Source organism: Letharia columbiana (assembly GCF_014066305.1).
Source record: "Letharia columbiana isolate WasteWater2 chromosome Unknown Sc0000072_s0, whole genome shotgun sequence".
Taxonomy (NCBI): Eukaryota; Fungi; Ascomycota; class Lecanoromycetes; order Lecanorales; family Parmeliaceae; genus Letharia; species Letharia columbiana.
This window is the reverse complement of record NW_023501117.1, coordinates 40,204-66,930: the sequence shown is the minus strand read 5'-3', so window position 1 is coordinate 66,930 and position 26,727 is coordinate 40,204. Positions and strand designations below refer to the sequence as shown.

Genomic DNA, 26,727 nt, shown 5'->3' with positions numbered 1-26,727 from the left:
TCTTATTAGCTCTAAATCTAATTACTTATAATACTATTATTCTCTTCTTTTAGCTATAAAAATTCTTTAAGAATAAAATATACTTTTATTAATCTTTTTACCGAAGACGTTTAATAATTACTTTCTTATATTATATATTAGAATTTTTGACTATTAACGATTAATAGAGAGAATCTTAGTACGAAATTAATATTTATAAAAAAGATTTAATTTAATTAAAACTTCTTTTTAGTCGTTAATCTAGACTCTAGATAAATTATTACTATATACTACTCTTAATAATCTTAAAAAGAGTATTTAGATATTAAGAAAGCTTTAAGATTCTCTCTTAATCGATATTACGTCTAAAATCTTATTAGCTATTATCTCTATAGAGATTATTAATAATTATCTCTTTCTAAATCCTCGATTTTCGAAGTTATAAAAATAGAATCTACTTATTAAACTTTCGCTAACGAAGTAATATATTCTTATTTTATTGATTTTATTAATATAGTCTTAAGAGACGTTAATAACGAAATTTAGTAAGTCTTCGAATTTATCTAGATATAGTAAACGATATTATAAGGTCTATTAAGAAGTATTATTACGTAGCTAAGTTCTTTAAAGCTATCTAGAAATCTAGAATTACTTAAAAATAACGCGGTTAATAATATTAACGATTTAGTATAGCTAAGATCTAACAATATCAAATTCTTTAATTCTATTATAAAAGGAGAAGAATCGATTATTATTATAGAACGTTATACTTTCTATAAAGATATCTATACTTTTATAAATTATCTAAAAAATATTACTACTAATAAAGACGATAATAAAGTTTAAAAAGTTTTACTAATATATTTTTATAGCGAAGTACTTATTTAGCACTTAACGAAACTTATTAATTTTAAAAAGATATTATTAAAAATAGTACCTCTAAAAGTATAACTATAATTACTAACGAAACGTTTTAAAGAAAGAGCTATTATTACTATTTAATATATATAAATAAAGCGTTATTCTATAAATAATATTAGAAATAAAAAGTTACCTTATATCTACATTTAGAGTATACTTAGATACGAAAAGATCGCTAAATTTATTTTTATTTATAATTAATTTATAATAGCGTATAAATAATCTAGCTATAAATTTTTAATATAATATTCTAAAGTCTATATCGATAACTATCTTAGATTAATTTCTAAATTAAATTAATATTAAATTTAATATCTAATTTAAGATAATATAATAGAATTATACTTTATAATAGTAGTATATTAATAAAAGAATAACGTTATTAAAGTAGTCTAGTTAATATAATAATAATAATTATTAAAATAAATTTTCTTAAGCTATTATTTCCCTAATACGCTTAATAGTAATTTTATTAAGAGTTTATATTAAGATATAATAATTATAAAAATAGCTTCGCTAATTAATTATCTTATTAATTATATTAATAAACTTAATAAGAGTCTTAATTAAGTTCTATCTTATTTGTACCTCAATAGTCTCTTTAAATTATCTTAAAAAACTTATTAAATTCTATAAGTTAATTTTTAAGCTAATAGAATTCTCGCTATAATAATAATAACGCTAACTTTAAAAGATAATTAGATAGATTAAATACTAGAGTTTCTTTAATTATAATTAATAATAACTCTTATATTAATAGAAAACTATCTATTAAGCTATCGAAGAAGAGTCTTTAATAGCTACTAACGACGTCGAATCTAACGCTTTATAAAAGAAAGATTTATAATAATAAAAAATTAAAAACTATTATACTAATGAAGATCTTAATTACTATTAATCTTATTAGAAAGATAAAATTAAAGATTACTTCGTAGACGCTATTATTATTAATTTATCTATCTATTAATATCGATATTACTTAATAAATTTCTCTTTTAAAAATAAACTATATAGTTATCTTAATAATATCAAAAAAGATTATCGAGTAAAATTCTTTTTATACTCGAGATTTTTAAGTAAAGATCCTTTCGCTTTTTTAGTAGCTATCGAAGTACCCGCTATTATAAAAATAATAGTTTTCGAAATATATACTATCTAAGTCGCTAAGAAGATTATTAAATTATTATTTAACTCTATATCTAAGATTAATATTAGCTAGACTTTTTAATAATATTACTATACTATAATAGTTATTTAATTACTTTTTAAAAGAGAAAGTTAAGACTAATTACTTAGATACTAATTACTTTATTATCTTAATAAATTATAAATTTCTCGCTAAAATAGATTCTAGTCTAACTATTAGAATTATAACTAATTTTATTATTATATATAAAATTAAATCTAATAAATATAAAACTTTTAAATATATAATTATATTACTATATTTCTCTAATAAAAAAAATATAGCGAAGCTTACTTCTCGAGAGATTTATTTTATTAATAATCTTAAAATAAATATCTTAATTAGCTAGAATATTATAATACTAGAAAAAATTAATATTCTTACTTTTTAATTTAAGATAATAATTAATAGCTATAATATTATAATATCTATCGAAATACGTATTAAAGATTAAGCGATTATTTATTTAATTTATATGAAGAAATCTATTATTATTTCTTTATATTTCTTAAGCTTAAATTTCTATATATTACGCTAGTCTTTTAGATTATAATTTCTTTTTGAAGTCTAATTAAGTAAATCTTACTCTCTTTATTTACTTTATTAACTTATTTCTTACTATTATTCTAGCGAAGAATAATTTAAATTACTAAGTTAAGATATCTTAAAATCTTTATTTAAAAATTATTTAAAAAGCTAAATTCGATAACTACTATTATATTACTTTCGAGAAAAAATAATATTATTAATCTCGCTAGTTGTTAACTCTTAGAAGAAATATTAGAAAAGCTAAATTAAAAAGATTTTTAATAAGATTATTATTACTTTCGCTATCGCTCTATTAGCTACTATATTCTATAATATTATTTTAGATATTTTTAATAATAATATGACTCTATCGATAACTACTAACTCGTTAATTATTATAAATTTAATTTTTATAATTTTAGCTTTTATAATCTCGAAAATTATTATTACTAAAGTCTTTATCGACTTTATTATATTAAACAAAGTTACTATTTATAATAACTACTTAGAAATTAAAGTAATTATAAAGAAATTTCTCTTACTTTAAAAAGAAGATAACTTCGCTAATCTATCGAAGTATAAATAAATATATATTTCTTTAAAATCTAATTAAGAATAGTAAGTATCGAAAACTATTAGAGTTTATTCTCTTAGCTTAAAAGCTAAAAAAGTTATTAATAAGACTTTCGATAAGCTTTATAATTAAGAAAGATTAAGTTAAACTAATTAAGTTACTTTATTTAATTTTTTAATCTTTATAATTTAAAGAACTATATTCGAATGAATCTTAAAAAGAATATACTATTATAGATATTCGCGGTCTAAATATCGTTACTTAAATTAATATATATTCTCTATCTCTTTAATTAGATTTAATAAATTTTATAAGAAATTATTAATATATTAGTATCGTCGATTACATAAGCTTCTTCTATTAATAGCAAGTTTATATATAAAATCGTTATAAGCTTACTATTATTAGCTATTAAGATTAGAAAATATTTAATATAATAGTTATAAGACTATAAAAACTCTCTTTATTTATATTTAAAGATAAATTAATTAGCTTCTATATCGCTTTATATTTATTAGAGTATATATTGATAATATAATTATTTACTTTAGATCTCTATTAAAGTATATTATATATCTATAATAAGTCTTTAATCTCTTTATAAAATTAGATATTTTTATAAATTCTTTTAAGACTTTTCTTAAATATCTTTTAGTCTAGCTACTTAAGTAAAAGATCGACTTTTTAGATCTTTAAATCGTCGAAGAATAAGCTATAGATAATCGCGAAGATCTTATTTTTAAAGACGCTCTTTAAGCTAGAAATCTATTTAGATATAACTAATTAATTATATAATTATATTAAAGACTATACTATTATTACTAAATCTCTATAAAATCAAAAGACTATTATATTTACTATCTTGTCGAGATTTAAATAAAAAAGAAAGAACTTCGTCTTTCGATTAATACTTAAAAAGTTTATTATTATTAAGCTAACGACTTTTTAAAAGCTTTAAAAAACTTTATTATTATTATTATTTCTAATTTATTTTAATAAGAAATAGATACTATATATAAATCTTAATATTAATTAATTTAATATTAACGTTATAATATATTATATTAAAAATAAACTAGTTAAATATTATTCTTAAGCGCTTTTAAATATAATTAATTCTATTTCTTAGTCGACTTCTTAAAAATACTAAAATTAGATATTAATTGATGAAACTTAAGATAACTAAAATTATTTAGATATTTTAAAAAACTAGATATATAATAGAATTAGCTCTCTAAAACGATCGTATATATAAATTATAATTTCGCTCTAAGAGATTATTAAATAAATATCTTTAATAATATTATCGACTATTAAGTTAAACTTACGCCTTATATATATCTTAAAATATATTTAATAATTTAAGAATCTTAAATTTTATTATAAGCTAGAAAAGAAGTATATTATTTTTAACGCTTTATTAAGACTTTCTAATTTCGCTATTACTATTAAAATAGCTATCTATTAATATAATACTAAAAGCGAACTTAATATACTTTATAAATACGCTTATATAACTATCTTACTTATCGAGTTAAGTTTAAAGCTATATTAATAACTTCTTAATAATTATTAGAAAGACTCGATATAATAGAAGATTCTTATTACTCTAGATACTAATAAAAAAACCAATAAGAATATTATATTACTTTCTCTTTATATATAATAATATTAAACTTATTTAAAAGATTAACGCTTCTATAGATAATTATACTTTTATATTAAAAAGACTTTATATCTCTAAATTATATGTTATTATATTTCTAAAAATCGCGTATTTTAAAAGTTATATCGATTTCGCTAAATACTAGAAAAGTATATCTTATTAATAATATATTTGTAGTCTTATAAGATAATTATAAGATTATATTTAATATTATCTATAGTATTAGCTCTATTAAATACCTCGATATCTATCTAATAAATTCTTATAGCCTATTCTAACGTCGTTAATACTATTTTATATACTAATAATTAATTTTATTCTTACTATTATTAAAATTTAAGAAGAATTATAATATTATTATATTAGTAACTAATAAGTTCTTTTAAAAGATTACTTTAATCTCTAGTAAGTTTATATTTAACGTCGAAGATTAGACTTTATAATTTCTTCGATGTCTATAAAAGATCGATTAAGATCTACTTAAATAAATTATATTTAATTGAGATTGAAAAGTTTCTTAATAACTTCTAAAAGGCTCTCTTCGTTAAGCTTAATATTAAGCTATTATATTTAATAATATATTATTTATAAATTAATAAAAGTAGCGAGTATATTAATTAAACGATTAAGATAGCGTTATACTTTTAAATATTAACCCTTAACGATATTATTAAGTAGTTAAGAACTATTTCCACTATTTAAGTAGCTTATAATAATGCTATTTCTACTTCTCTTAATAAGTCTTCTAATAAGATCGTCTATAGTTTCTTACTTAATTAATCTTTAGATCTTGATATTTATAAGAAGTAGTTAATATTAAATAATATCGCTTACTTAAAAGCTTTTAATACTATCGCCTTCGTCTTAGATATATTCTAAATTTTATTATAATCGAAGATATTAGTCTTAATTCTTTTATTAAGAAGATTACGCGTTATTACACCTTTATTATAAATATAATATTTCTACTACTTAGCTTATTAAAAGAAAATATAATTTATAATTTATAAATTCTTTTTAAGATTATCGAGCGAGTAAATTGTCTAGCTTATTAACTCGATATTTTTAATATTTAAAGAGTATATTTAATCTTTATTATAGCGTAATTAAAATCTTATTTAAACTCTTATATCGATTTTTATTCTTAATCGTAACCTTACTCGAATAAGTCTTTATTGATCTTTCGTCGAAGAAGATATCTTTATTAATAAATCTTATAAACTTAATTAACTTCTAAATAAGCGCGTTATTACTAAAGACTATAGTTTTATTATCAAGTATCTTATTAAATAAAAAGAATTATAGACTATAATACGATAAGTAAATAAATATTAAGAATCTCGATAATGCTTGAGAATTAATTTAGGATTATAAGAATAAGTATATCGAAGTAGTATCGCCGGCTACTTCTTTAGGATCTCATTTAAAAATAATGCCGCCGCGACTCCTAGAGAAAGTATTAGGATCTTATTCGGGAACGACTCGTCCGCGACTTCCAAAGGAAGTATCAGAACTCTTTTATTAATAATACCGTCGCGATCTTCGAAGAAAGTTATTAGAATCTCGTTACGAGAACGACGTTGGAAAGTCGAAACTTCTTAGAATCTCGTTCAGGAACGCTACTTTAACTTCTACTTCAACTTTTCTAATACTTCTTTCTTCTTGAAAAAAGTTGAATCTTCATATAAAAGAAGCTTTAGAATCTTATTTAGAAGATTCTCGATAAGAATAGAGGTTAATAAGAGTAGAAATTTCGATAAAAGCTTCGAAAGAAATAGTATTACGAAGGAGTCAGCGGATTACAAATTTTTAAGAATTCTTATATACTTTATACTTCTACTTTAACTTTAGCTTATTAACGAGAATATTATATTCTTCTTTTATTATCGATATCTTATTAAAAGAAAATAAAAGACTTTCGCTAAGTAGGCTAAGATCTTAATATAATTTATATATTCTAATAGTATATTAATCTTTAAGATTACTAGTTCTTATTTAACGATAGAAGAAGATTATATAGATCTATTTACGATCTAAATATTTCTTCTAAAATCGATGTAATTAATATAAATAAGCTCTATATCGAGAATATACTTAGAACGCTTTTATTACTCGACTATAGTAATAAACTTAACTCGCTACTCTTATTATTTAATAGATATAATATTTAAAATAAAGTTTTAATAAGTTCTCTTAAAATAAGTAGATTTCGCTTATTCTCGAATCTTACTAAGATTATTAATATCGTATTACTCTATAGCTATATTAAGATCGATATTTAAGATATAAATATCGAAGTTTTCTTTAATATATAGATCTTTAATCTTATTAGACTACTTAATAGATATATATAATCTATTTTATACTCTTAATATAGCCCTTATAGAGTACTTATAGAATTTATTTTTTATATTCTTATTTCTCTTTATTATTATAAGAATTTAAGGCGAATAAGACTCTCTAAGCTTTATCTTATTTAGAAGCTCTTTAATTATTATTCTAGCACCTCTTTATATAATTATCTATTCTTTCTTCTCGCGATAAACGATAATAATATAAATCTCTTACTTATAGCGGATAATAATAACACGTTATTCTTTAAGCTTCTTCTTATATTATAAAGTCTTTATCTCGGCCTTTAGACGAGTTATATACTTCTTCTACTCTTTATAACGTATAATCTCCTTCTTTTCACGACGTTTAATAGCCTCTTCACTTTTAATTATAATTATAGCTTTAATCTTTATCTAAATAACTCGAATTTTCTCTTATTTCTTCTTCTATTAAGCTATAATAGTAGTAATATTATCTTATTTATCCGCGAAAGCATCCCCGCTTAGAAATAATATTAATTATTAAAAATTAATTCAATAACGATATTTCGAGTATATAATATTATGTATGCAAAGGGAACGCAGACGCTCAAAAACCCTTGTACCTGGGGACTATCAGTGAGGGGATCTGCTTTGGTGAGAAACTGTCTCCTCACACCTGTCTATGTATCTACGTCCGTGAAACAGACCATTTTACTGACCGGCAAAATGCCTTTCAAGTCCACTCAGCCAGATATCCCGCGTACGTCATTTGGCTCTAGGTCTGTGAAGAAAAGGCTGACTCACTCAATTGACTACAGTGCCGACAGATGTCACGATCTGGGACTGGCTATTTGATTCTCCCTCCTCTTCGCTCAAAAAGCATCCGTCCTCAGCACTGCGTGGCTACAGTAATGGCATCACAGGCGAGCGGATCAACTACGCTCAGGTTCAAGACGCGACGACCTACCTCTCGACGGCGTTGGTCAAACGATATGGACTGAAAGAGGGGGAAGCAGTGGCATTGTTCAGCCCTAACAATATCTGGTATCCAGTAGCTATGCTAGGAACCCTGAGAGCTGGTATGCTATGTGGTCTTCTGGCTGGCCAAGCTACATGGTTGACGAAAAGTGCGAGCAATAGGTGGGGTTGTCTCTGGGGCGTCGCCGGCCTACAACATCGAAGAGATGACATACGCACTTAACAAGGCCGGTGCTAGGTTCCTTATGACCGTACCTGCGTCAATGGACGTTGCTGCCGCAGCAGCAAAGAGCGCTGGGATTCCCAAGGAGCGGGTGTTTCTTCTTGAAGGCGAGCTAGAGGGTTTCACGGCCATGCAGACACTTTTGGATATTGGAAGATCATATGCGGAAAACGGCCAGGTTCCGAGCTTTAAGATTCCCGAAGGTAAGGAAAGTAAGGACGTTTGTGCTTTTTTGAGCTTTAGCTCTGGCACGACTGGGTTGCCGAAGGCTGTGATGATAGTATGACACCATGCTATTTTGCGTCTATACCGTACTCATCCTAATACCCTTGGTTTAAGGCCCATCAGAACGTGATCGCACAGGTCTTGCAGGTACAAATGATTACACCACCCAACCTGCAGAAGATTTTGGCTGTACTTCCTGTCTTTCACAGTAAGTGCTACACTGTTTCTTGTACAGCAGCCCAAGGTATTTGTGGTATCCCGACCCCAGATTGTGGCTGGATAGCCCTGGAGAAATGTCACAATGCCGAAACCCTAGGAATTTTGTCCAAAATAGACAGCTCATGGGTTGCTTATGGCTAATGATCAACGCCACCAGTCACGGGCCTGGTCCACGCCCTTCACCTCCCTATCTCCATCAATGCTGAAGTATACATGCTTCCAGCTTTCACGATGAAGGACTTGCTAGATACAGTGGTCAAACACCAGCTCCGAGAATTGCTCCTCGTACCGCCCATTCTAATCAGACTTGTTCGCGACCCACTCGTCGATAAGTACGACTTATCTTGCTTACGCCGATTCTCTACTGGTGCTGCTCCTCTATCGGAAGAGATACTCCACCTTCTCAAGAAGAAGTTTCCACAGACTGAGTTCAAGCAAGGTACGAGTTCTAGTCTTGCCCATCAACATTTAAATTAAACATCTCTACTAGCGTATGGTATGACCGAATCTTGCTCTTGCATTACGGCTCATCCACCAGAGAAGTATGATTACAAGTACGGTCACACTGTGGGAACAATCTGCGCAAGCACAGAAATCAAAGTCATTGATCTATATGGCAATGAGCTTGGTCTCAATGAACCCGGAGAGGTAAGGGCAGGTTAGATCTCCTATAGTGGGTTGGCTGATCTAACGCGCTTTTCGAAGATTCTGACTAGGGGTCCCCAAATCACGATGGGATACCTCAACAATGCCAAAGCCACAGCTGAGACTTTCGACAAAGACGGCTGGCTACATACCGGAGATCAAGGCATCCTCGACGAGGAGGGCATGCTAACCATCACCGACCGCATAAAGGAATTGATCAAGGTTAAAGGCATTGGTGTGGCTCCTGCTGAACTTGAAGACTTGTTGCTTGGCCACCCCAAAGTGGAAGACGCTGCGGTAATGAGCGTGCCAGACGACTATACCGGCGAGAGACCGAAGGCTTACGTTGTCCCGAAAGATGAAGTCGAAGGCAGCCAAGAATTTGGACAGGAATTGATTAAATATGTGCAAGAGAGAAAGTCGAGGACTAAGTGGATCACTGAACTGGAGTTTGTTGGGTAAGACATCCCTTCTTACCAGCCATAGAATGGTTGCCGTAATGCGCGTCTCTTGGGTAGGCTCCATCGAGACGTCGTTCAAGTCGAGATATGCTCTAAAGAAGTGCTGACGCCGGCATCTTATAGAATCATACCGAAATCTACTAGTGGGAAAATCCTCAGGAGGATGTTGAGAGATCAAGCCAAGGCAGACAAGAGCATGAAGCTCAAAGACGATGTCAAGGAAAAGGCAAAATTGTAGATGAAGCAACTGATACTATTTTATGTGTACCCTTGTTGTACAGCACATATCAAATCAAAAACACTGTACTAATAAGCAAATGGGAGCGCCTTTTTCTGAATGAGTATTGATCAATATTGTATCATACCATGGTACAAATACGTCGCCAGCAAGAATAAAGAGATGCCTCCGTCCCTTTAAGAAAGTGCTTCGTAGTATGCAGCTCGACACGTGGTCACCACTCAGCACTGAGCAATGGCAGCAATCCACGAAGGTAGATGACGGTACAAACATCAGGGAGATTAAAGGAGAACGCGCAATTTGAGATCTGGCATTGCATTGAATCTTGGGTGTTTCTGTCGACAACCACCTCCATTTAAACTCCACGCTTTTTCCCTTTACTATCCTGTGATTTCAGGTCACCGCACGAGGTCGTACTGACTGCAGATATTTCTACTGCAAGACGAAACCAGCATCCCGCAAAGCATGCATAAGGTGTCTCTTCCCATCAATCCATCTTGGAATGCGACTCAAGCACACTTTCCTGCATTCACCTCAAGCAAAGACCGTTAGAAGCCGTGACGACCCCTTCTCTCAATCATATAGCCCACCGATAACTAGCATACCTCCCCGCCGTCTCACTCCTCCTAATGATCTTCACCACCTGCCCCTTCCTCAACCCCAAATACTTCGCCACCGGATCCCCCACCTGGATCCTCGGCAATTGACTCTCCTTCAACCGATACCGCTTCAGTAATTCCACCTTCTGCTCCGCACTCAACAGCTCATGCGTTGGCACCAGTTCATGGTGCGTAATATTCACTAACAAATCTTGCTCTTGGAACGTTTCAATGATGGAAGGCAGAACGACGGGAATTATTTTTAGCGCTGCAGGCGTAATGGATGCTTGCGTAACTAGAATGCCGGTGTAGAATTTATGCTGGTTGACGTGGTGGGCGAAGGCGCGCATCTGTTTTATGCCGATGCTGGCGTCGGAGGAGAATTCGATCCAGATGGTGCCGATTTGGGGCTGAGGGTTGGGTTCGGCTTTTGTAGGTAGGGCGGTGTATTTTGCAATCATGGCGTCCGTGGGTCTGAAGGAGGTGTTCATTTTCTTGCGGCTGGGTGGTGTGTCAGTCTCGTCGTTACTCACTCACGAGGGGATTGCACAATAATGGGGCTGGGGGACAGACTCAGGCGCACCGCTAGGATCAGCGTAGTTCTTGCGGAAATCTTCGAGAGATATCTTGACTTCTTCCTCTCCTATCTCGTAGCCCTTGTGGAGGACGTCAGCGGGGTGTCACTGGAGTACAGGCATGGGAAGCTTGTACCCTGTCCTGGCACATTTGGTGTATCGTTCGCCATGCCCGCCATAAACGGGTGAGTTCTCTATCAGCATCTGCAGCTATCTTCGCTCTTTCCGCGTCTTGGTTGTCCATGATGTCGAGCTGGATGATGCAATGGGAAGGGGCGTTTGGATGGCTTCAAGCACAACGTTTCTGGCTAGCTTGGAATGCGCTTCGCGGCTAAAATCTACTCTGCCGACTTCACTCCAAGGCTGATTCCACCTGAGACATTCGACTTCAAATGCTCGTACGAGACTCGTACATCAGGCTTTCCAATTGAGGCGCCTTGAAATCATAGGCCCGTCAGCACGGGCGAGGCTAGGCAGAAATGCTGACAGATCCATGCACTTCTGCCTGGAGTTGCATCCAAGCAGGGCAGATGCCCGGGAAGCGTAGCCTTGCAGGTTAGTATATAAGGTAGGGAGTTTCCACCTACGATGGCAAGAACACTCTGTAGCTCCTTGCCATCTACGCTTTCCTGTACCAAAGCCGAAATACTTTCCTGAGCCCGGCTTGTCGAAAGATATTATATTATGAGAAAAGGAGAAGCCTCCTACACCCACAAGATGGAGGAGACCTTCGCTACCGATAAGGCTGCGGTCAACGTCTTTGAAGACTACCAAAAGCACAATGCTGGCCTCCAAATCTCTAGCGAGACCGCCATCGTATCTTCCCTTCGGGGCCGTTATCCAGACTGGACCGTGACGGTCACGCCTGGTCACACAGGCCTTCTTGCCTTTGCTCGAGCTGGACAGGCCAAGGCAGAACTAGACACCAAGACCGAGTCATTGTCAGCATGGCGTCTGCATGTTCCACCTAGCCAGCGTATCTCTCAGGAGGAGGGCAAAATGACGGACAAGGTCCACTTTGGAAAATATGACTATGAGTGGAAGAGCGAGGTCTTCATCGTGTATACGGCTACTTTCCAACAAGGCTTTTTACAAATCAAGAACAACTACGTCTTACACAAGCGTGACCATGGGCTTATTGATGGACGTTGCAAGGCTACCGATGAGCTTATTGCTGCAGCTACGAAGTGGAACAACAACGTCCATGACGAGGTGCTGGTGTTCGATCAAGAGCGCTGGACCAAGAACAAAGAATTATGGGCTTCTGTTCAGAATGCAAGCTGGGACGATGTGATCATGGACAAAGACATGAAAGAGACACTGGTCAATGACGTTGAAGGCTTCTTCGACTGCAGAGACGAATACAGGGAGTTTGCGGTACCTTGGAAGAGGGGCATCATATTCCATGGCCTACCTGGAAATGGCAAAACTATTTCCATCAAGGCTCTCATGCATGCTCTCTACAAGCGTCCAGACCCTGTTCCCACGCTCTACGTCAAATCTCTTGCCGGATGGTAAGTGACTCTCTGTTGACAAGTTGCACGCAAAGCTAACTCATTCTACAGTCATGGCCCTGAGTATGCTATCCGAGAAATCTTCGTCAAAGCTAGACTGTCTAGCCCATGTCTCTTAATCTTCGAGGACCTCGACAGCTTGATCACAGACAAGGTCAAGAGCTTCTTTCTCAATGAAGTCGATGGCTTGGAGTCAAATGAGGGACTCATGATGCTTGGAAGCACCAACTATCTCGAGAGGCTGGACGCGGGTATCTCCAAGCGCCCAGGTCGATTCGACCGCAAGTACCATTTCGTCCTTCCTGCCTTACCTGAGAGGGTCAAATACTGCGACTACTGGAGATTTAAGCTTTCCAACAACACTACTGTCGACTTTCCACCCAAGCTCTCCGAAGCTATTGCAGCGATCACCGAAGGCTTCAGCTTCGCTTATTTTAAGGAAAGTTTCATTACTTCGCTTCTCATGATCGTCGGGTCTCACAAAGGGACGAGCAAAGCAATCGATGAACTACCGGAGGCTGGTGCAGAGAGTCACGAGCTTGATCACCTCTTGTTCTGGCGAGTCATGAGCCAGCAGGTCAAGAATCTTCGCGCTGAGATGGAAGATGCGCGTAAGAGCGCCGAGGATGCTTCTCAGAACAATACTGCCACCATTGGTACGTGAAGCCCTTCCTTGGTGTGTCGGACACTCCTTGACCCAGAATCAGATACTGCAACCCGCAGATTGGTTAGACGACCTTATCCAAGAGACAATGATATCTCAGATTGATTGAGCCTCCAGACGTCACACGTGGATTACAGGTATTGGATTTACATATCTGCGTACCATAGACGATCAGATACCTTTCCTTACAAGAACACTGTATCAGTACCCTATTCTTCACATCCTCATCTCACATCCCTAGCTCAACAATGACTTCGCTTGAGAGAGAAACGAATCACTAAATGTAGGTGCTTCCGAAGTCCGTACGACTTCCATATGTCAATCAATGATGCTTTCTCACATTAGGTTGTGGAGGTGAGGGACGGAATCACATCGGCATTCTACTCTAAAAAGCCTCAAGGACGGCACAGTTGCATATTCGATTTATCCTGTCCTCTTCTTGAATTTCAATGCGAATGAAAATTTTGCCAAGTACGAGTTGAACGCCATCCTTTGAACGCCATCCTGTTTACAAGAACTGATGCAGTTTATCAAACAGCTTAGTCTCTGTATCTTCCATGAACGTACCAAAGGATTTGATATATGGGTGGCCAAGACAAAACATATCTCAAGTTTTTTGCAGACGGACAGTATTGACAAATGAAGTATGCTTGAGCATTATTTACCATCTCTCAGATTCTATGCGTTGCTTCATTATCTCCTTTCAAGAGTGAATTTAGCAGCAAAGATTGTAGGCCTAAGAGTTGTCGAGAAATCTTCTCTTGAAGTGACTGACACAATCATTATCTCAGCCAGTGCATTTTCTCTGGCATCATATGCCCTGGTCTATTCACTCCGTTCGCAAGTGATCACAGTAGTAAAAGTAATGCAGCCTTAACAACAAGTGAAGACGGGCATCCGCGGCTACATTCATAGCTGTGCAAAGGCTATGAGAGTCTGTGAATCACGCGGCTAAGGTGAATGTACACTGAGAAGCTGTCGCACGGAAAAGATCTGGGGCTTATTATCTATAAATCTCTCCAGAAACGTGAAGAAGGCGCTTATGGCGTCTTTTTTTCGCAGCTTACAGACGTGGCCAATGTATATATACATCGAGAAGCTGTCGGACAGAATGAATCTGCCGCTTGTTATACATATATACCGTGAATTTGTCAGACACGTGAAGCAGGCGCTTATAGCGTTTGTTTTGGCAGCTTAACACCCGGAGCTCAGCACATACTTTCTCTTCCATCCTACACATCCTTGGTACTTCGAAGTTGGCATTGATCCTCAGCCTGTGTCCTCCACTGCTACTCTGAAGCTATCCGTTGGTCTCTAACCCTCGTCTTCTGAAAGGCAAGCACACCATCCGGAACTCAGCACACACTTTCAATCTGATCGTGCAAAGCCTCGCTACTTCAGGGTTCTTCATCGGTTTCTACCCTGCGCCTTCCATACCTACGCTAAAGAACTTCATCGGTCTCCAGCCTCTGTCTTCCACAGTACCGCCATACCATTGGATTCTTATTGTGATTAATCTTTGGCCGAAGGCCCTTACTTCCATCTGAAGCTGGGTATCGTCAACATGGCATTGCTTTGGGAGCTGCCAAACGAGATGCTCGTCATGATTGTCAGGTTTCTGGTTGGTCGAAGAATCAATCACTTTGATCCGGTTGCAACCAAGGATTTGCAGAGCCTGAGACTTGTTTCCCATAGGGTTAGTCAAACTGGCTCCCGCTTGCCACCATATTCTCCTGTGAGACAAGACATTGAGTTTGGCTGATGCGTGCTCATAGTTCAAAACTGTGGCTACTCCATTCCTCTTCAAGAACTTTGTGCTTGACTTCAGCTCCTTCAAGCTTGTTGATATGAAAAGGTTTGATGCACCCAGAATGATGAGCTATCCAGACTAAAGCCCCTTATCCAGAATTATCACCTTTGCCAGAGAAAAACCCGAGCTTGCAATACACGTTCAGCGTCTCCAGCTAAGGACGCCAGTCACGACCACTGCTTCCTGTGACCCCCGCTGGCACCCCAGCTCTCCTTGTGTTGCACATCTACGTCACTTGTACGAGACTGAACTTTCGTCGGCATTAGAATTGAGAGTGCGAAACTCTGCCAGGATCCACGAGCTGGTCATAGCGCCTTTGGAGGCTCAATGGGAGGATGAGATCCCCAATTTTGACGTAAGGTCTTCCTTTCGTCCATCCTTGTGTGAGGCTCAAGCAGTTCTAACAAAACTCCTTCAGGCGATCAGAAAGATCATGCGTGAGACTATGGCGGTCTTGCCCATGCTCTACCATGTCGAAAACTCAGTCTCTACCCATGGACCTGAGCGAACGGCAATGGCTTACCAAAAGATTTGGGATGAGATGGGCATCGACCTGTCCGGAAACTTCCCTACTGTAACGGATGATCAAAGTGATACTTTAGGACGAGGGGTCTCATACCTCATGACCTCCCTAACGATCAGCATCACCAGCTTGAAGCTCCGCGAGGTACCCTTCCAAAACTGGCTCTACCATTGGCGCATCCCAGACCAAGTCGTGCATCTCGACATCGAGCTCAGGATCAGTCAAGAAATTGGCACCCTCGAAGACCCAGTACAAACGTGCTTCGCCGTGCAAGATTGGCGGGAACAGTTCACGGCCCTCAAGCGTCTCGAGACGCTGCGGCTCAGTCTCTCATGCGAGGGTTTGTACCCCAACGAGGACGAGTGGTTCGAAATGGGCGGACCCCATTTGTACTTCGATAACCTGCTCACCGGCACCGAGCTTAGCAAGGCCATCTGTGAGCTCGAGCGTCGAAAACACAAGGGAATCAGTGAGGCTGGCATGATCAATGACTGCACCTTCCCACGACTCGAATCGCTGTCCCTAATTAACTGCCCCCTCCGCGAAGAAGGACTGCTCTGTTTCGCCGCGATGCACCAGCAAACCCTCCGAAGTATTGAACTACACAGGGTGGTCTTCGATGCAACTCCGGGTCAAATGCCGGTCAAAGAACTGGCGAAAATTAGAAACTACCTTCCGAATCTGACACACCTCGTTCTTTCGAAGATAGACCTTTACGATCCAGACAGGGGACATTTCGATCTGGATCTGGAAATGAGAGAAGAGATTGCTTCGGTTTATCGGTGGGACAAGGGGGACGGTGGTGGGGATGACAGACTGGTTAGGTATGCCTGGGATCTTGGGAGGATCGTGGAGGGGGAGTTGGGGCCGGGTTCGCGAGGGATCTCAAGAGCAGTCTCAGGAGGAATCCGGGGATTGGGCTCGTAATTAGATTCCGAGGGTGATGGAGGGTTGAAGGAGCGGACGCAATTCCGGGTGCTTGCTTCTGGTTTACCAGAATGCAGCGGCAAGGATTCAAGCAGCGCTATGGTGGCTCCAGAAATATAATCAAAGAATGCGATTGTGAAATTCCAATGTGACTATTCGAAACTTCGCGACTTTCTGACCGGACAGCTACTGATCTTTCCCGAATCAAAACAAGGACGTCCCTCTGAGAAGGCGCTGCATTTTCAACCCAGTCACAAAGGCCTAGCGCAGCAACCCTCTTGTATCATCCGCAGGCTCTTCAGGCTTCCACTTCCACCTCTTCTTCTTCCCAACAGCATCAACGCCTAACACCAACAACACACATAGAAAGGCCAAGCAAGCTGAGAAGCAGCAAAAAACTGGTACAGGCGCGTCAAGCTAAGATGACCAACTTAAAAAACCTCCACTCTAAGGAGATGTGCAACCAAAGCTGGACGGCAGCATAGCAGTCCAATGATTTTGCACAAAATATCGATCACGTCAAAGAACGGCAGCGACAGTGGTAGAAATAAGTTTCCATAGACTGCCAATCCAACCATTTAATTGGTTGACCGAGTATACACATAAGATTACTCAAAGGCGAGGACATTTTTATACAGCCGAAAATCAATGCGGACAATTTTCGTCGAAACATGAGTACCTTCAATTTTGAACCGTGAAATCTGGCACCTATTGCAAATAATCTGCACCACACTCCTTCTCAATGACATCGAACAACGGCTTGGCACTAAACCAGCCGCCTCTTGGCGTTCCAATAGTCTTATATGTGAATGCTGCATCCTCATCATTGATCTTTACGGTTTCGCGACCTCGGCCTCCAGCAGCGGCGTCTGCCATCAGCTGCGCGTGACAGCATTTCTCGAGGCTCATGAACCAGAACACCGCAGCTTCAATGGTTCCGCCGACCGTCAGGAGGCCGTGGTTTTGGAGAAGAGCGGCCTTTTTGTCTCCCAGGGCGTGTGCAATCTCTTCGCCTTCCTTCTCGGCAAGGACGATGCCGTTGAATGTTGAGTAGAGGACGTGGTCCTGCCGAGGTTGTCAGCACCTTTATCCAAACCAGAAGACAAATTCAGTCGCACGTCATGAAATGCGCAGGAATCTTGCGTTATGGTGTCGAGCTTCTGGCCTAAGGTGCAGAAGGAGCGTCCATAGATACTATGGCTGTGCGCAGCACACATCACATCCGGCCTCGCCTTATGCACTGCGCCATGTATCATAAACGCAGCTGTATTCAACAACTTGACACTCCCTCCACCAATAATCTTTCCACTGTGGTCCACTTGTATCAATTCACTCCTCTTTATTAACGAGAATGCCACCCCCCACGGGTTCACCCAAAATGTAGTAGGGTCCACTGGATCTCGAAGTGTGATGTGTCCCGCCACTCCTTCGTCGAAGCCGTACTTCCCGAATATACGGAAGGCGGCCGCGAGTCGGCCTTTGAGGTATTCGCGCTCTTCGTATTTATCAGTGAAGGTGGGAGGGCCGGGGAAGTGTGCCATTTGCCCTCTGGCTCGGGATTCGCTTAAGCCGGGCTCAAGGGGCGCTTTGGTGGAGGGATAGGAGCCATTGGTTTCGCTTTGTGTGGTGGTCGCTGATGGTGGTGCCATTTTGATGTGGTCCCTGGGCGGATGTAAACAAGAAAGAGAGTGAAGATAGCATGAGTGTTCTTGTCGATGGATCCTCTTGCGGGGCGAGGCGGGGTCTCTTAGTTCAGGGCGAGAGTAGCCGAGGTCTAAAATTCAGGCGAATGCTTGGAAGGAGGACGTGTAAGGCATTTCCTTCGATGCAGAAGTCGGATCGGAATGCCTGATGAATCAAGGGTGGATGGAAAAAAGGGTGTATAGAAGAGAATCAACGAGCACGTTCGATAGAAAATCGAGTAAAAGGAAGAACTCTGGCTCAGCGTTCTCCTTCATAGGAGTATACATTGATGATAAAAAAGAATGAAAACGAGGGTACTTTTCAGGGTCAATGGAATCCAGTGTCAATGCGAATGCCTGAATGTCGATCCCCAGGTACTCTAGAGGCCTGATAGTGAGCGTTGTTCGGCCTTACATAGAGTTGAGACGTGTCTCTCGAGTAGTGTGGGGACCTCCTGAAGATGAAGGTACTGGACGGGAAGTAGACAAACAAATAAAACTTAGCATCGAGCTCCAAGCCGTGCGAACTTTCTGGGAGTTCCAGTTCATCCACCACTGCCTATCTATAAAGTTTAGTTCCTCTTTGTGTTTCTGAACTTCTTGCAAGAGGTTAAGGTAGTGGGAAGCCACTGGCGCGTTGTAGCCAGAGGAAGGCGATAAGAGCGTCTCTGAGCCAACAGGCATACCTGCGTGCGAATTAGACGAAGGTGACTTGAAATTGAAGTTGATGCTAAAGTCAATGGATGATCTGCGAGTGAAACGGAAAAGGGATTTCATGAGGCAGCTTGTAGCCAACCGTACCAAGTCGGAGAAAGTTACATGACCTCACCGACAGCCCAAAATTCACTGGAGCTCACTACTTGGAGAGCCAACCACCGCTTTTCCTTTTGTGAAACTACTCAAAAATGGGTAACCGTGGGGGCAAAAGAGTCAGTATGTCCGACGCGTGGTCCTCCAAAGCAAGGAGCTAACACTTCTCGTCGCAGGGTCGAGGCGGGAGCAGAGGCGGTGGTCGTGGGGGTGGTCAGCGATCAATTCGCACAGACTACTCGGAAGTGCCCAAAGCCAATGCACAATATGAGCAATACTACAATGAACTAGGCTTGGTCGAAGAGGCCGAAAGGGAAGATTTCTGGACTGCGTTGCGAAGAGAACTCCCAAATAGCTTTCGTTTCACTGGTTCAAAAGGGTACTCGAGCCCCTACCGATTTCATGGGCGCATGCTGATTGCTTGAATTCTGCAGGCAAGCTCTACCGGTGCAGCAGCTACTGAAGGACCGCTACATACCGGAGATCACCTCTATAGAGCATAATGGTGAGCTCGTCAATCCGCCAAATGCTATATCATGGTTCCCAGATCAATTGGCATGGCAGATGACCACACCCAAGAGCGTCGTGCGCAAATTCCCACCGTTTGCTTCGTTCCAAAAGTTCTTGGTCTCAGAGACGAGTGTCGGAAATATAAGTCGGCAGGAGGTGGTTAGCATGATCCCGCCGCTTCTCATGGACGTCAAACCAGGCATGACCGTCTTGGACTTGTGTGCGGCGCCTGGTAGCAAAGCGGCTCAGTTGATCGAAATGGTCCATGGCGGAGAGGAGGCTCGAACGCGAAAAGTAGTCCGCAAGATGAAGATGGACCAAGGGCGAGAAACGAGCCCTGACGGTCGATTAACGGAAGAACAAATGAAAGAGGAAGAACAAAATGGCGACTGGTCGGACGATGGGAGAACCACGGGGTTGCTAATCGCCAACGATGCCGACTATAAGCGCGCGCACATGCTCGTACACCAGATGAAAAGACTCAATTCCCCGAACCTGATCGTAACGAATCACGATGCAACAATGTACCCGTCCATAAAGCTTCCAACCGATCCCATCCGAGAGGGCGGCGAAACAAGAAACAGATATCTCAAGTTTGATCGCATACTAGCCGATGTGCCATGCTCTGGCGATGGAACTTGTCGAAAGAATGTCAATGTTTGGAAAGATTGGAATCCTGGAAATGCGCTTGGGCTGTTCTCCACGCAGGTCCGTATTTTGGTCCGCGCACTACAAATGCTGAAAGTCGGAGGGAGAGTTGTCTATTCAACTTGCAGCATGAATCCCGTGGAGAACGAGGCAGTCGTAGCAACAGCTATCGATCGATGTGGTGGCATGTCTAAGGTTGACATCATTGACTGCAGTAGCGCTCTGCCTGAATTGAAGAGACGGCAAGGCTTCAACGACTGGAAAGTGATGGACAAGCAAGGCAGGATCTGGCCATCCTGGCAAGCAGTAGAAGCTGAGAAAGCCAAAAATGGCGAGGAAGGTCTTGGAAGACTATCCGAGTTCATGTTCCCATCAACCAAAAGAGCAGAGGCTGGTTCGCTTGACCGGTGTATGCGCGTCTACGGACACCTGCAAGACACGGGCGCATTTTTCATCACTGTCCTGGAGAAGAAAATCGAGATCAAAGCAAGACCAGAAGCCGAATCCAAGAAACCGGAGCCAGAGCCCACTTCCATTATGGACGTTGTCAAAGAGATCGAGGCGAAAACCACAAACGGCAGCGACCCACTTCAAAAAATCGAAGCTGCCGATAAGATCGTGCAACCACAAACCAACGACTACGCAGAAGGCGTATCAGCAGCAGCCCGCCAAAACCAAGAGAACGCTCCCAGCAGCACCACCACGGCCGTCAAACGAGAACACGACACCGAGACTGACGCTGCAATGTCGACCAAACGTCTCAAAACCAGAGACGGAATTGAAGTCGAAGATCCAGCACCCCAAGGCGATGAAGATCGTCAAGTACACTGGCCCCCACCACCAGCCGCTCAGCTCGACGCAAGTCGTCCTGAAACACAAACATCACTCCCTTCTCCGGCTCCACCGCTCGGTGAGAACCAGAAGCAATTCAACAAGAACAAGCAACCCTACGAAGAACCCTTCAAATACCTCGACCCTGATCAGCCGGACCTGCGATCAATTTACGAATTCTACGACCTCTCGCCCGTATTCCCACGAGACAGATTTATGGTCCGCAACGCCCTCGGCCACCCCTCCAAAACAATCTACTACACCTCCGCTCTTGCCCGCGCCATCCTGACCGCCAACGCAAGCTCTGGCATCAAATTCGTACACTGCGGCGTGAAGATGTTCGTCAAGCAAGACGTACAATCTGCCGAAGTATGTAGATGGAGGATCCAGAGCGAAGGATTGCCAGTTTTGGAGGCGTGGGTGGGGGAGAAGAGGGTTGTGAGATTATGGGAGAGGAGCACACTGAGGGCGCTTTTGGTGGAGATGTTTCCAAAGGTGGATGGGAAGGGATGGAAGGGGTTGGGGGAGATTGGGGAGAGGGTTAGAGATGTGGGCATGGGGTGCTGTGTGCTGAGGGTCGAGAAGGGGGACGGGAGGGATAGCTTCAGGTACGATTTTTTTTTATTCTTCGTACGTGCAGTCGGTCGTGCTAACATCGTCTCTGCAGCGAGCGCATGGTTCTTCCTCTATGGCGCAGCCTCCACTCACTCAACCTGATGCTGCCGAAAGAAGATCGCAAAGCCATGCTGCTGCGTCTTTACAACGAGGACACGCCACTTATGGATCATTCAAAAGAACGCTTCCACGACTCCAAAGCTCAATCCAACGCTGATATCAAAGACGAGCCAGACGCCATCAAAGACGAAGCAGAAACGAATGCTGACGTCAAAGACGAGCTGGCTGTCAAGGAGGATGTAGAGGGGAACGTCGCGGCTGCGGGATTAGGCGAGCATGTGGAGGCGAGGGAGGATGGGGCCGGGGATGGGGACGTGGAGATGGAGGATGACGTGCTGTCGGACGGCTTAAAGCAGGAGGAGGAGGTGGAGGATGGGGTGTAGGCGCCTGCACGGCGGTTTGTCCAAGTTTCAAAAAGTTTTTAGTTTTAGACAAGGTTTCGGCTTGCAGGCTCCCCCCAAGCTCCATTATCGTTGCAAAGTTTCTTTTTGGGTGGGCAATGACTGGTTGTCGAGCTGGCAATGTAGACACAATCGTCGGATCACGGCGGAAATCATAAGTATCGCTGCCTTATCTCACCCACCCTAATCCTTTCCAGTCGGGCCGATTGTGCAAGTGTCGCCACCCATCTTCGCTTCAAGTATAGAGAGAACCACGGCCCATCTCTTTCGACACATCGCAAATCCCCTTCCACCTCATAACTACTGGTCGTGAAAAATGGTGCCCGTCTCCGGCATCGGTCAGAGGGTACGGCTGTCCGTCAGGGCCTGGATCAATGTCGTGTTCCGGCCTGCCCGCAGCCCCCTTCACCGTCTCGAGCGTAAACCGAGCGCAGAGGCGGCTTTGGAAAAGGCCGTATGGCGTGATCGATGGCACCCATGCTGTACCCGAACACTGACACGTTAGTGGCGAGCGTGGTCGAAGGTCACAGGCTGGGGTTTCTCCCCTCGTCGACCCGGCCCGGGAGGTTTTTCGACACCAAATGTCGTAAGAGTGAGGATACGAGAGTATCGGCAGGCATGACTGCAGGGTTAAACCTTGAGGTACGGTTCTAGACGCTTCTTTGTTGGACGAAGAGGAAGAAGAGGTCGATGTTACGGCACCGCGTAGTCACCCAAAGCTTCGCTCGCGACAATCGCACCTGGGATCGTTTGTGCGGCCACTGAGTGGCATCTTGCGAAGCAGAGCCCGGCAGTACTTCACGGGCCATTATGCTCCAGCGTCCAGCCTCTTTGTGTCGGGCGATGAGTGAAAGCTTGGCTCGAAATCTCCGCCGCTTCCAGGCAGCCCCAAACAAGCCTGGTCGAAAAGATTGGGCCGGTTGCGGAACACAAAGGATTGATTCAGTATGTCCAGTAATCATTTCCAAGGCGACTTCATAGGCGTCGATTCACAGCTTTGAATTGGTATTGTTCGCCATCGATTCCTCGGGTAAGTACTGTCAGTGGTCACTAGTGTCCCTTTTCCCGGCGCACGGAAGTGTCTCCTAATCACATCTGCAGCTTTGGCAGCTTCGCCAGATCGCAAATTCTCGGGGTAGGAGCTCATTCCCTACCCCAGAAACACTGGGTATAGCGTAATTTGAGGAATGTCTCCGAATGTAGCACGGTCTTCCTCGGGGGTCCCAAGCCAATGGTCTCCCTCTGCGAGCCTCTGCGAGGTGCATGCATACACGCTGTTTCGCGCACTCCCGATCGTCTCACACGGTCCGTGAAGGAGTTGGGAAGCTCTACCTGTTGCAGGAACCTCGATGTCCGTGAGAAGGCCGAAAGCGCTTCCGACGTCACAGGTATCGAGATCGGTAAAGATGTAGGGGTATAGAGGATTTGCGCGAAATGTGCATATGCAGATGCGGCGACGTAACCGAAAGAGATACTTCTAGGTAGGTAAGGTAAAACCCTTTCACAGAAATGATCCTCTGGGTTAAATCCTGGTTAAAATGAATGAATATGGTTGGCATGGATGTTGAAAGAAATAGTGGCGTAGCGCTGGACAATTCGAAAGCCGGGAAAAGGTAAATAGTGTGAGAAGAGCAGGGGTGCAGTGCATGAGAGATCATGCATGGGAAATGTTGAAGATAGCCGTCGCTACTGTCTACGGTTCAGCTCCATAAAACCCTGTTCCTGGCTGGGGCTAGCTGTCCGGGAAGGCTGCTGTTTACTTCTGAGTTGTCAACGATCGTCTGGTGCCCGCAAAGAGGATTAAATCAGCGCTTGAAACAACTCGATTCATGATCTACAGCACATTCTGTACTAACCCCTTAACTTCTTTGAAGGTGAATATGGCGGTTATCGAAATTTGGGCTCCCAAGTCACGAGTCATGCTAACCCGCTTTTAGAAGTCCAATGAGTTGTTATCGATAAAGTAATTGCAGAGCTGACATTTTTCCCGAGCTTCTCCATCGGTACCATGCATGCAGAGCTGCCTCTGATACTGGTTTTCAGGTCCACGGAGGCGAGTGACTGATGATCATACTTCAAGGTGCAGCAGCATAGCCTTGATAGTGCGAGAGTGTTCTCCGTAAATAAAACATCCATGGTTGACCTTATCAGCCAATGAGGTCAACTTTTGTGGTAGGGGACCACGATGTTGCAGCACACCGACTCCCAACGTAGCGGTAGCTCAAGTGCTTGACCCTTGTGCTCTGAAAATCGTCGCCATTATTTTTCGGTCCTTTACATTTCGTGGGCAGCTTGAGTTTGGCTCGAAACAGAGGTATGTTGGGAAAAGTACTGCAGCATAAAGCTGGACCGTGGTGGACTCTACCCAGATCATGAAAGCATCTTCTCTGTCGGGTTATGCCGTCCGCCAACAAGTAGGCAACATGCAGAAAAGTCACGGGTGTGGATGGACACGAACACAGCACTTGTGGCACCCTGATTGGTCTTCCATAGGACCATTGCATAACCGACGCGTAGCCTTGCCTCAGGACAATCAGACGGAGTACCAGAGAGCAGGAAAGGCATCGGCACCCAAGCGATGCAATGAGTTTTCTGGAATTGAACATGATGACGGTCCATCAAATATGCCAATAAGCGGGTCATCTGGATCTGATCCTTTCGCAAACGATCCCACAAAGGATTAATCAAGCTTGGAGTAGGGCTGAAGAGCGAAGATTGACTAAGGTAGCTCAGAACCTTCTGGCGCCCAGCGGCCCAACAGTAGAAGCAGTAAAGAAGTTGAGTGCTGATTTTGGCGGAGGAGTCAGCCCGGTTGTGCCAGAAGGCACTCGGAGATTTGTCGGGTGAATCGGCTTTAGAGCTGCCTACACCGTTGTTATGGCCCTATGCTCCTAAGCCTCCTATGCTGGTGTGGCCTCCCGAGGTGGCTGCTAACTTCCTTTCTCTAGCTGCAGTGCTGTGGCTGTGATCCCTGTCATTTGTCGCGTGCTTCATGCACGACAGGCATGCGTTGGAATATAATCCATGGCAAGTACAGACATTCAATCGCAACCGCGGCCCAAGACTCCGCACCAGGGTCGGGAGTTGTGAAGCAGGCTCTCGATGATCTGACCCATTGGAGAGCATTTATCGGCGGATCGACCGCAGGGAAAGAGCAGCAAGTCGAACAGACTGTTGGGATTTGACCCTCGGCGCGCGATGGAAGTAAAGTAAGTAGGGAATGCTCTTGGTGTGATGGATTAGAGCAGGGCGGGATGCCGGTGGGCGTTTCCTCTCGGAACTGTCCTTAATCTCAATTGAAGCCGCTGACCAATAGGACCCGTCTGCCCCGTACATCATCTCTCGATCTGAAGCAACTCCCAGGGCAGTCCATTACCTAGTTCCATTGGCGACGGGTCACTCACCGCATGGAATGATGGAAAGGCGTTGAAAATCCGAACTCTCACGCTGACACCACGGTCCAGCCTGATCTTCCTTTCCACTTTCTTGACCGCTCTTTTGACCCTATCCAATCGCAACCGTGTGCCGTAGAATACCTTAGGTCACACCAAGGCCACGTCTTCCAGGACAGCGAAGGATCTAAGATGGCAGTCCGGCTCAAAGCGCCTTCCGGAAGACGAATATATCGATGGCATCACGATTATCATCCTCCCTTCAAGACTTTTGTTATCGGTGACTCTGCGGTCTGCGGTAGGACTGTTAGGAATGACAATCGCCACCATGGCCACCAACCCCTTTTTTTTCCCCCCATTAAATTTCTAGATTTCTAGAAGAGTAATCAAGGTTCAAGAAGCCGTTGAATCCCCCAGCTTAAGGCTATGTACCCGACTCCCCCGGGAAACTTCTAGGGCCACGTTTTAGGCTACGGTACCTCACAGAACCTGTCCATGCAAGGCAGCGATGCAGCAATGGCCCCTGGAACAGGACCCGGGAATCCGTTTCGCACTAAGTCTAGCCGCTAAACTGGGGGCAATGACCAGCATGCTTTTTAGCTTCGCCTAAGCTCTTGACAAGTGCCGGACGCAGCATGCTTCTTCCAACGTGGATCCCTTTTTTTTTAAATTTTTTTTTTCCCTTCCCCTTCTTCTTGCGGGAGTATTCATTTTCCCCTCCATGGTTCTTTCATCTTCTGTCACACAAAAACAAGGCGTAAATACCTATGGCCACAACAGGGAATGCCATCCCCTCTCTGCTCGCCTGAAATCGCCTTCCCCAGGCGTAATGATCCATCCCGTCAGCAAGCGGTCATGGGACATGATGACCTCAGACTCTCTTTCACTAGAGAAGTGCACCAGACAGCGAATACCGGTACCTTTCCCTTTCCACCGCCACTTCATCCTTTGTGCACCAATGGGAATGAAGCTGACGAGGTACAGCGGGACAACATGCTCACCGCACAC

The 26,727-nt window shown here is 41.5% G+C and overlaps 5 protein-coding genes across 5 annotated transcripts; 3 read left to right on the top strand and 2 right to left on the bottom strand.

Annotated features, from left to right (window-relative positions):
- Window positions 1-7,895: 7,895 nt before the first annotated feature.
- On the top strand, window positions 7,896-10,158 carry HO173_012020 (uncharacterized protein; the record flags this gene model as incomplete). Its single annotated transcript, XM_037313893.1, has 8 exons — window positions 7,896-7,929; window positions 7,988-8,248; window positions 8,310-8,650; window positions 8,710-8,803; window positions 8,972-9,253; window positions 9,305-9,462; window positions 9,520-9,917; window positions 10,044-10,158. 8 exons carry the CDS (start codon window positions 7,896-7,898, stop codon window positions 10,156-10,158), a joined length of 1,683 nt encoding a protein of 560 aa, XP_037159181.1.
- A 577-nt stretch (window positions 10,159-10,735) lies between these two features.
- Window positions 10,736-11,576, bottom strand: HO173_012019 (uncharacterized protein; the record flags this gene model as incomplete). Its single annotated transcript, XM_037313892.1, has 3 exons — window positions 10,736-11,258; window positions 11,331-11,413; window positions 11,469-11,576. 3 exons carry the CDS (start codon window positions 11,574-11,576, stop codon window positions 10,736-10,738), a joined length of 714 nt encoding a protein of 237 aa, XP_037159180.1.
- Window positions 11,577-12,049: 473 nt separating this feature from the next.
- On the top strand, window positions 12,050-16,770 carry HO173_012018 (uncharacterized protein; the record flags this gene model as incomplete). Its single annotated transcript, XM_037313891.1, has 6 exons — window positions 12,050-12,846; window positions 12,898-13,502; window positions 15,040-15,206; window positions 15,286-15,365; window positions 15,417-15,675; window positions 15,739-16,770. The coding sequence occupies 6 exons, from the start codon at window positions 12,050-12,052 to the stop codon at window positions 16,768-16,770; spliced, it is 2,940 nt and encodes a 979-aa protein (XP_037159179.1).
- Window positions 16,771-17,478: 708 nt separating this feature from the next.
- HO173_012017 (uncharacterized protein) lies at window positions 17,479-18,419 on the bottom strand (the record flags this gene model as incomplete). The annotated part of the gene is made up of 2 exons (XM_037313890.1): window positions 17,479-17,835; window positions 17,889-18,419. 2 exons carry the CDS (start codon window positions 18,417-18,419, stop codon window positions 17,479-17,481), a joined length of 888 nt encoding a protein of 295 aa, XP_037159178.1.
- A 938-nt stretch (window positions 18,420-19,357) lies between these two features.
- On the top strand, window positions 19,358-22,309 carry HO173_012016 (uncharacterized protein; the record flags this gene model as incomplete). Its single annotated transcript, XM_037313889.1, has 4 exons — window positions 19,358-19,381; window positions 19,439-19,641; window positions 19,697-21,859; window positions 21,919-22,309. The coding sequence occupies 4 exons, from the start codon at window positions 19,358-19,360 to the stop codon at window positions 22,307-22,309; spliced, it is 2,781 nt and encodes a 926-aa protein (XP_037159177.1).
- Between the last annotated feature and the right edge of the window lie 4,418 nt (window positions 22,310-26,727).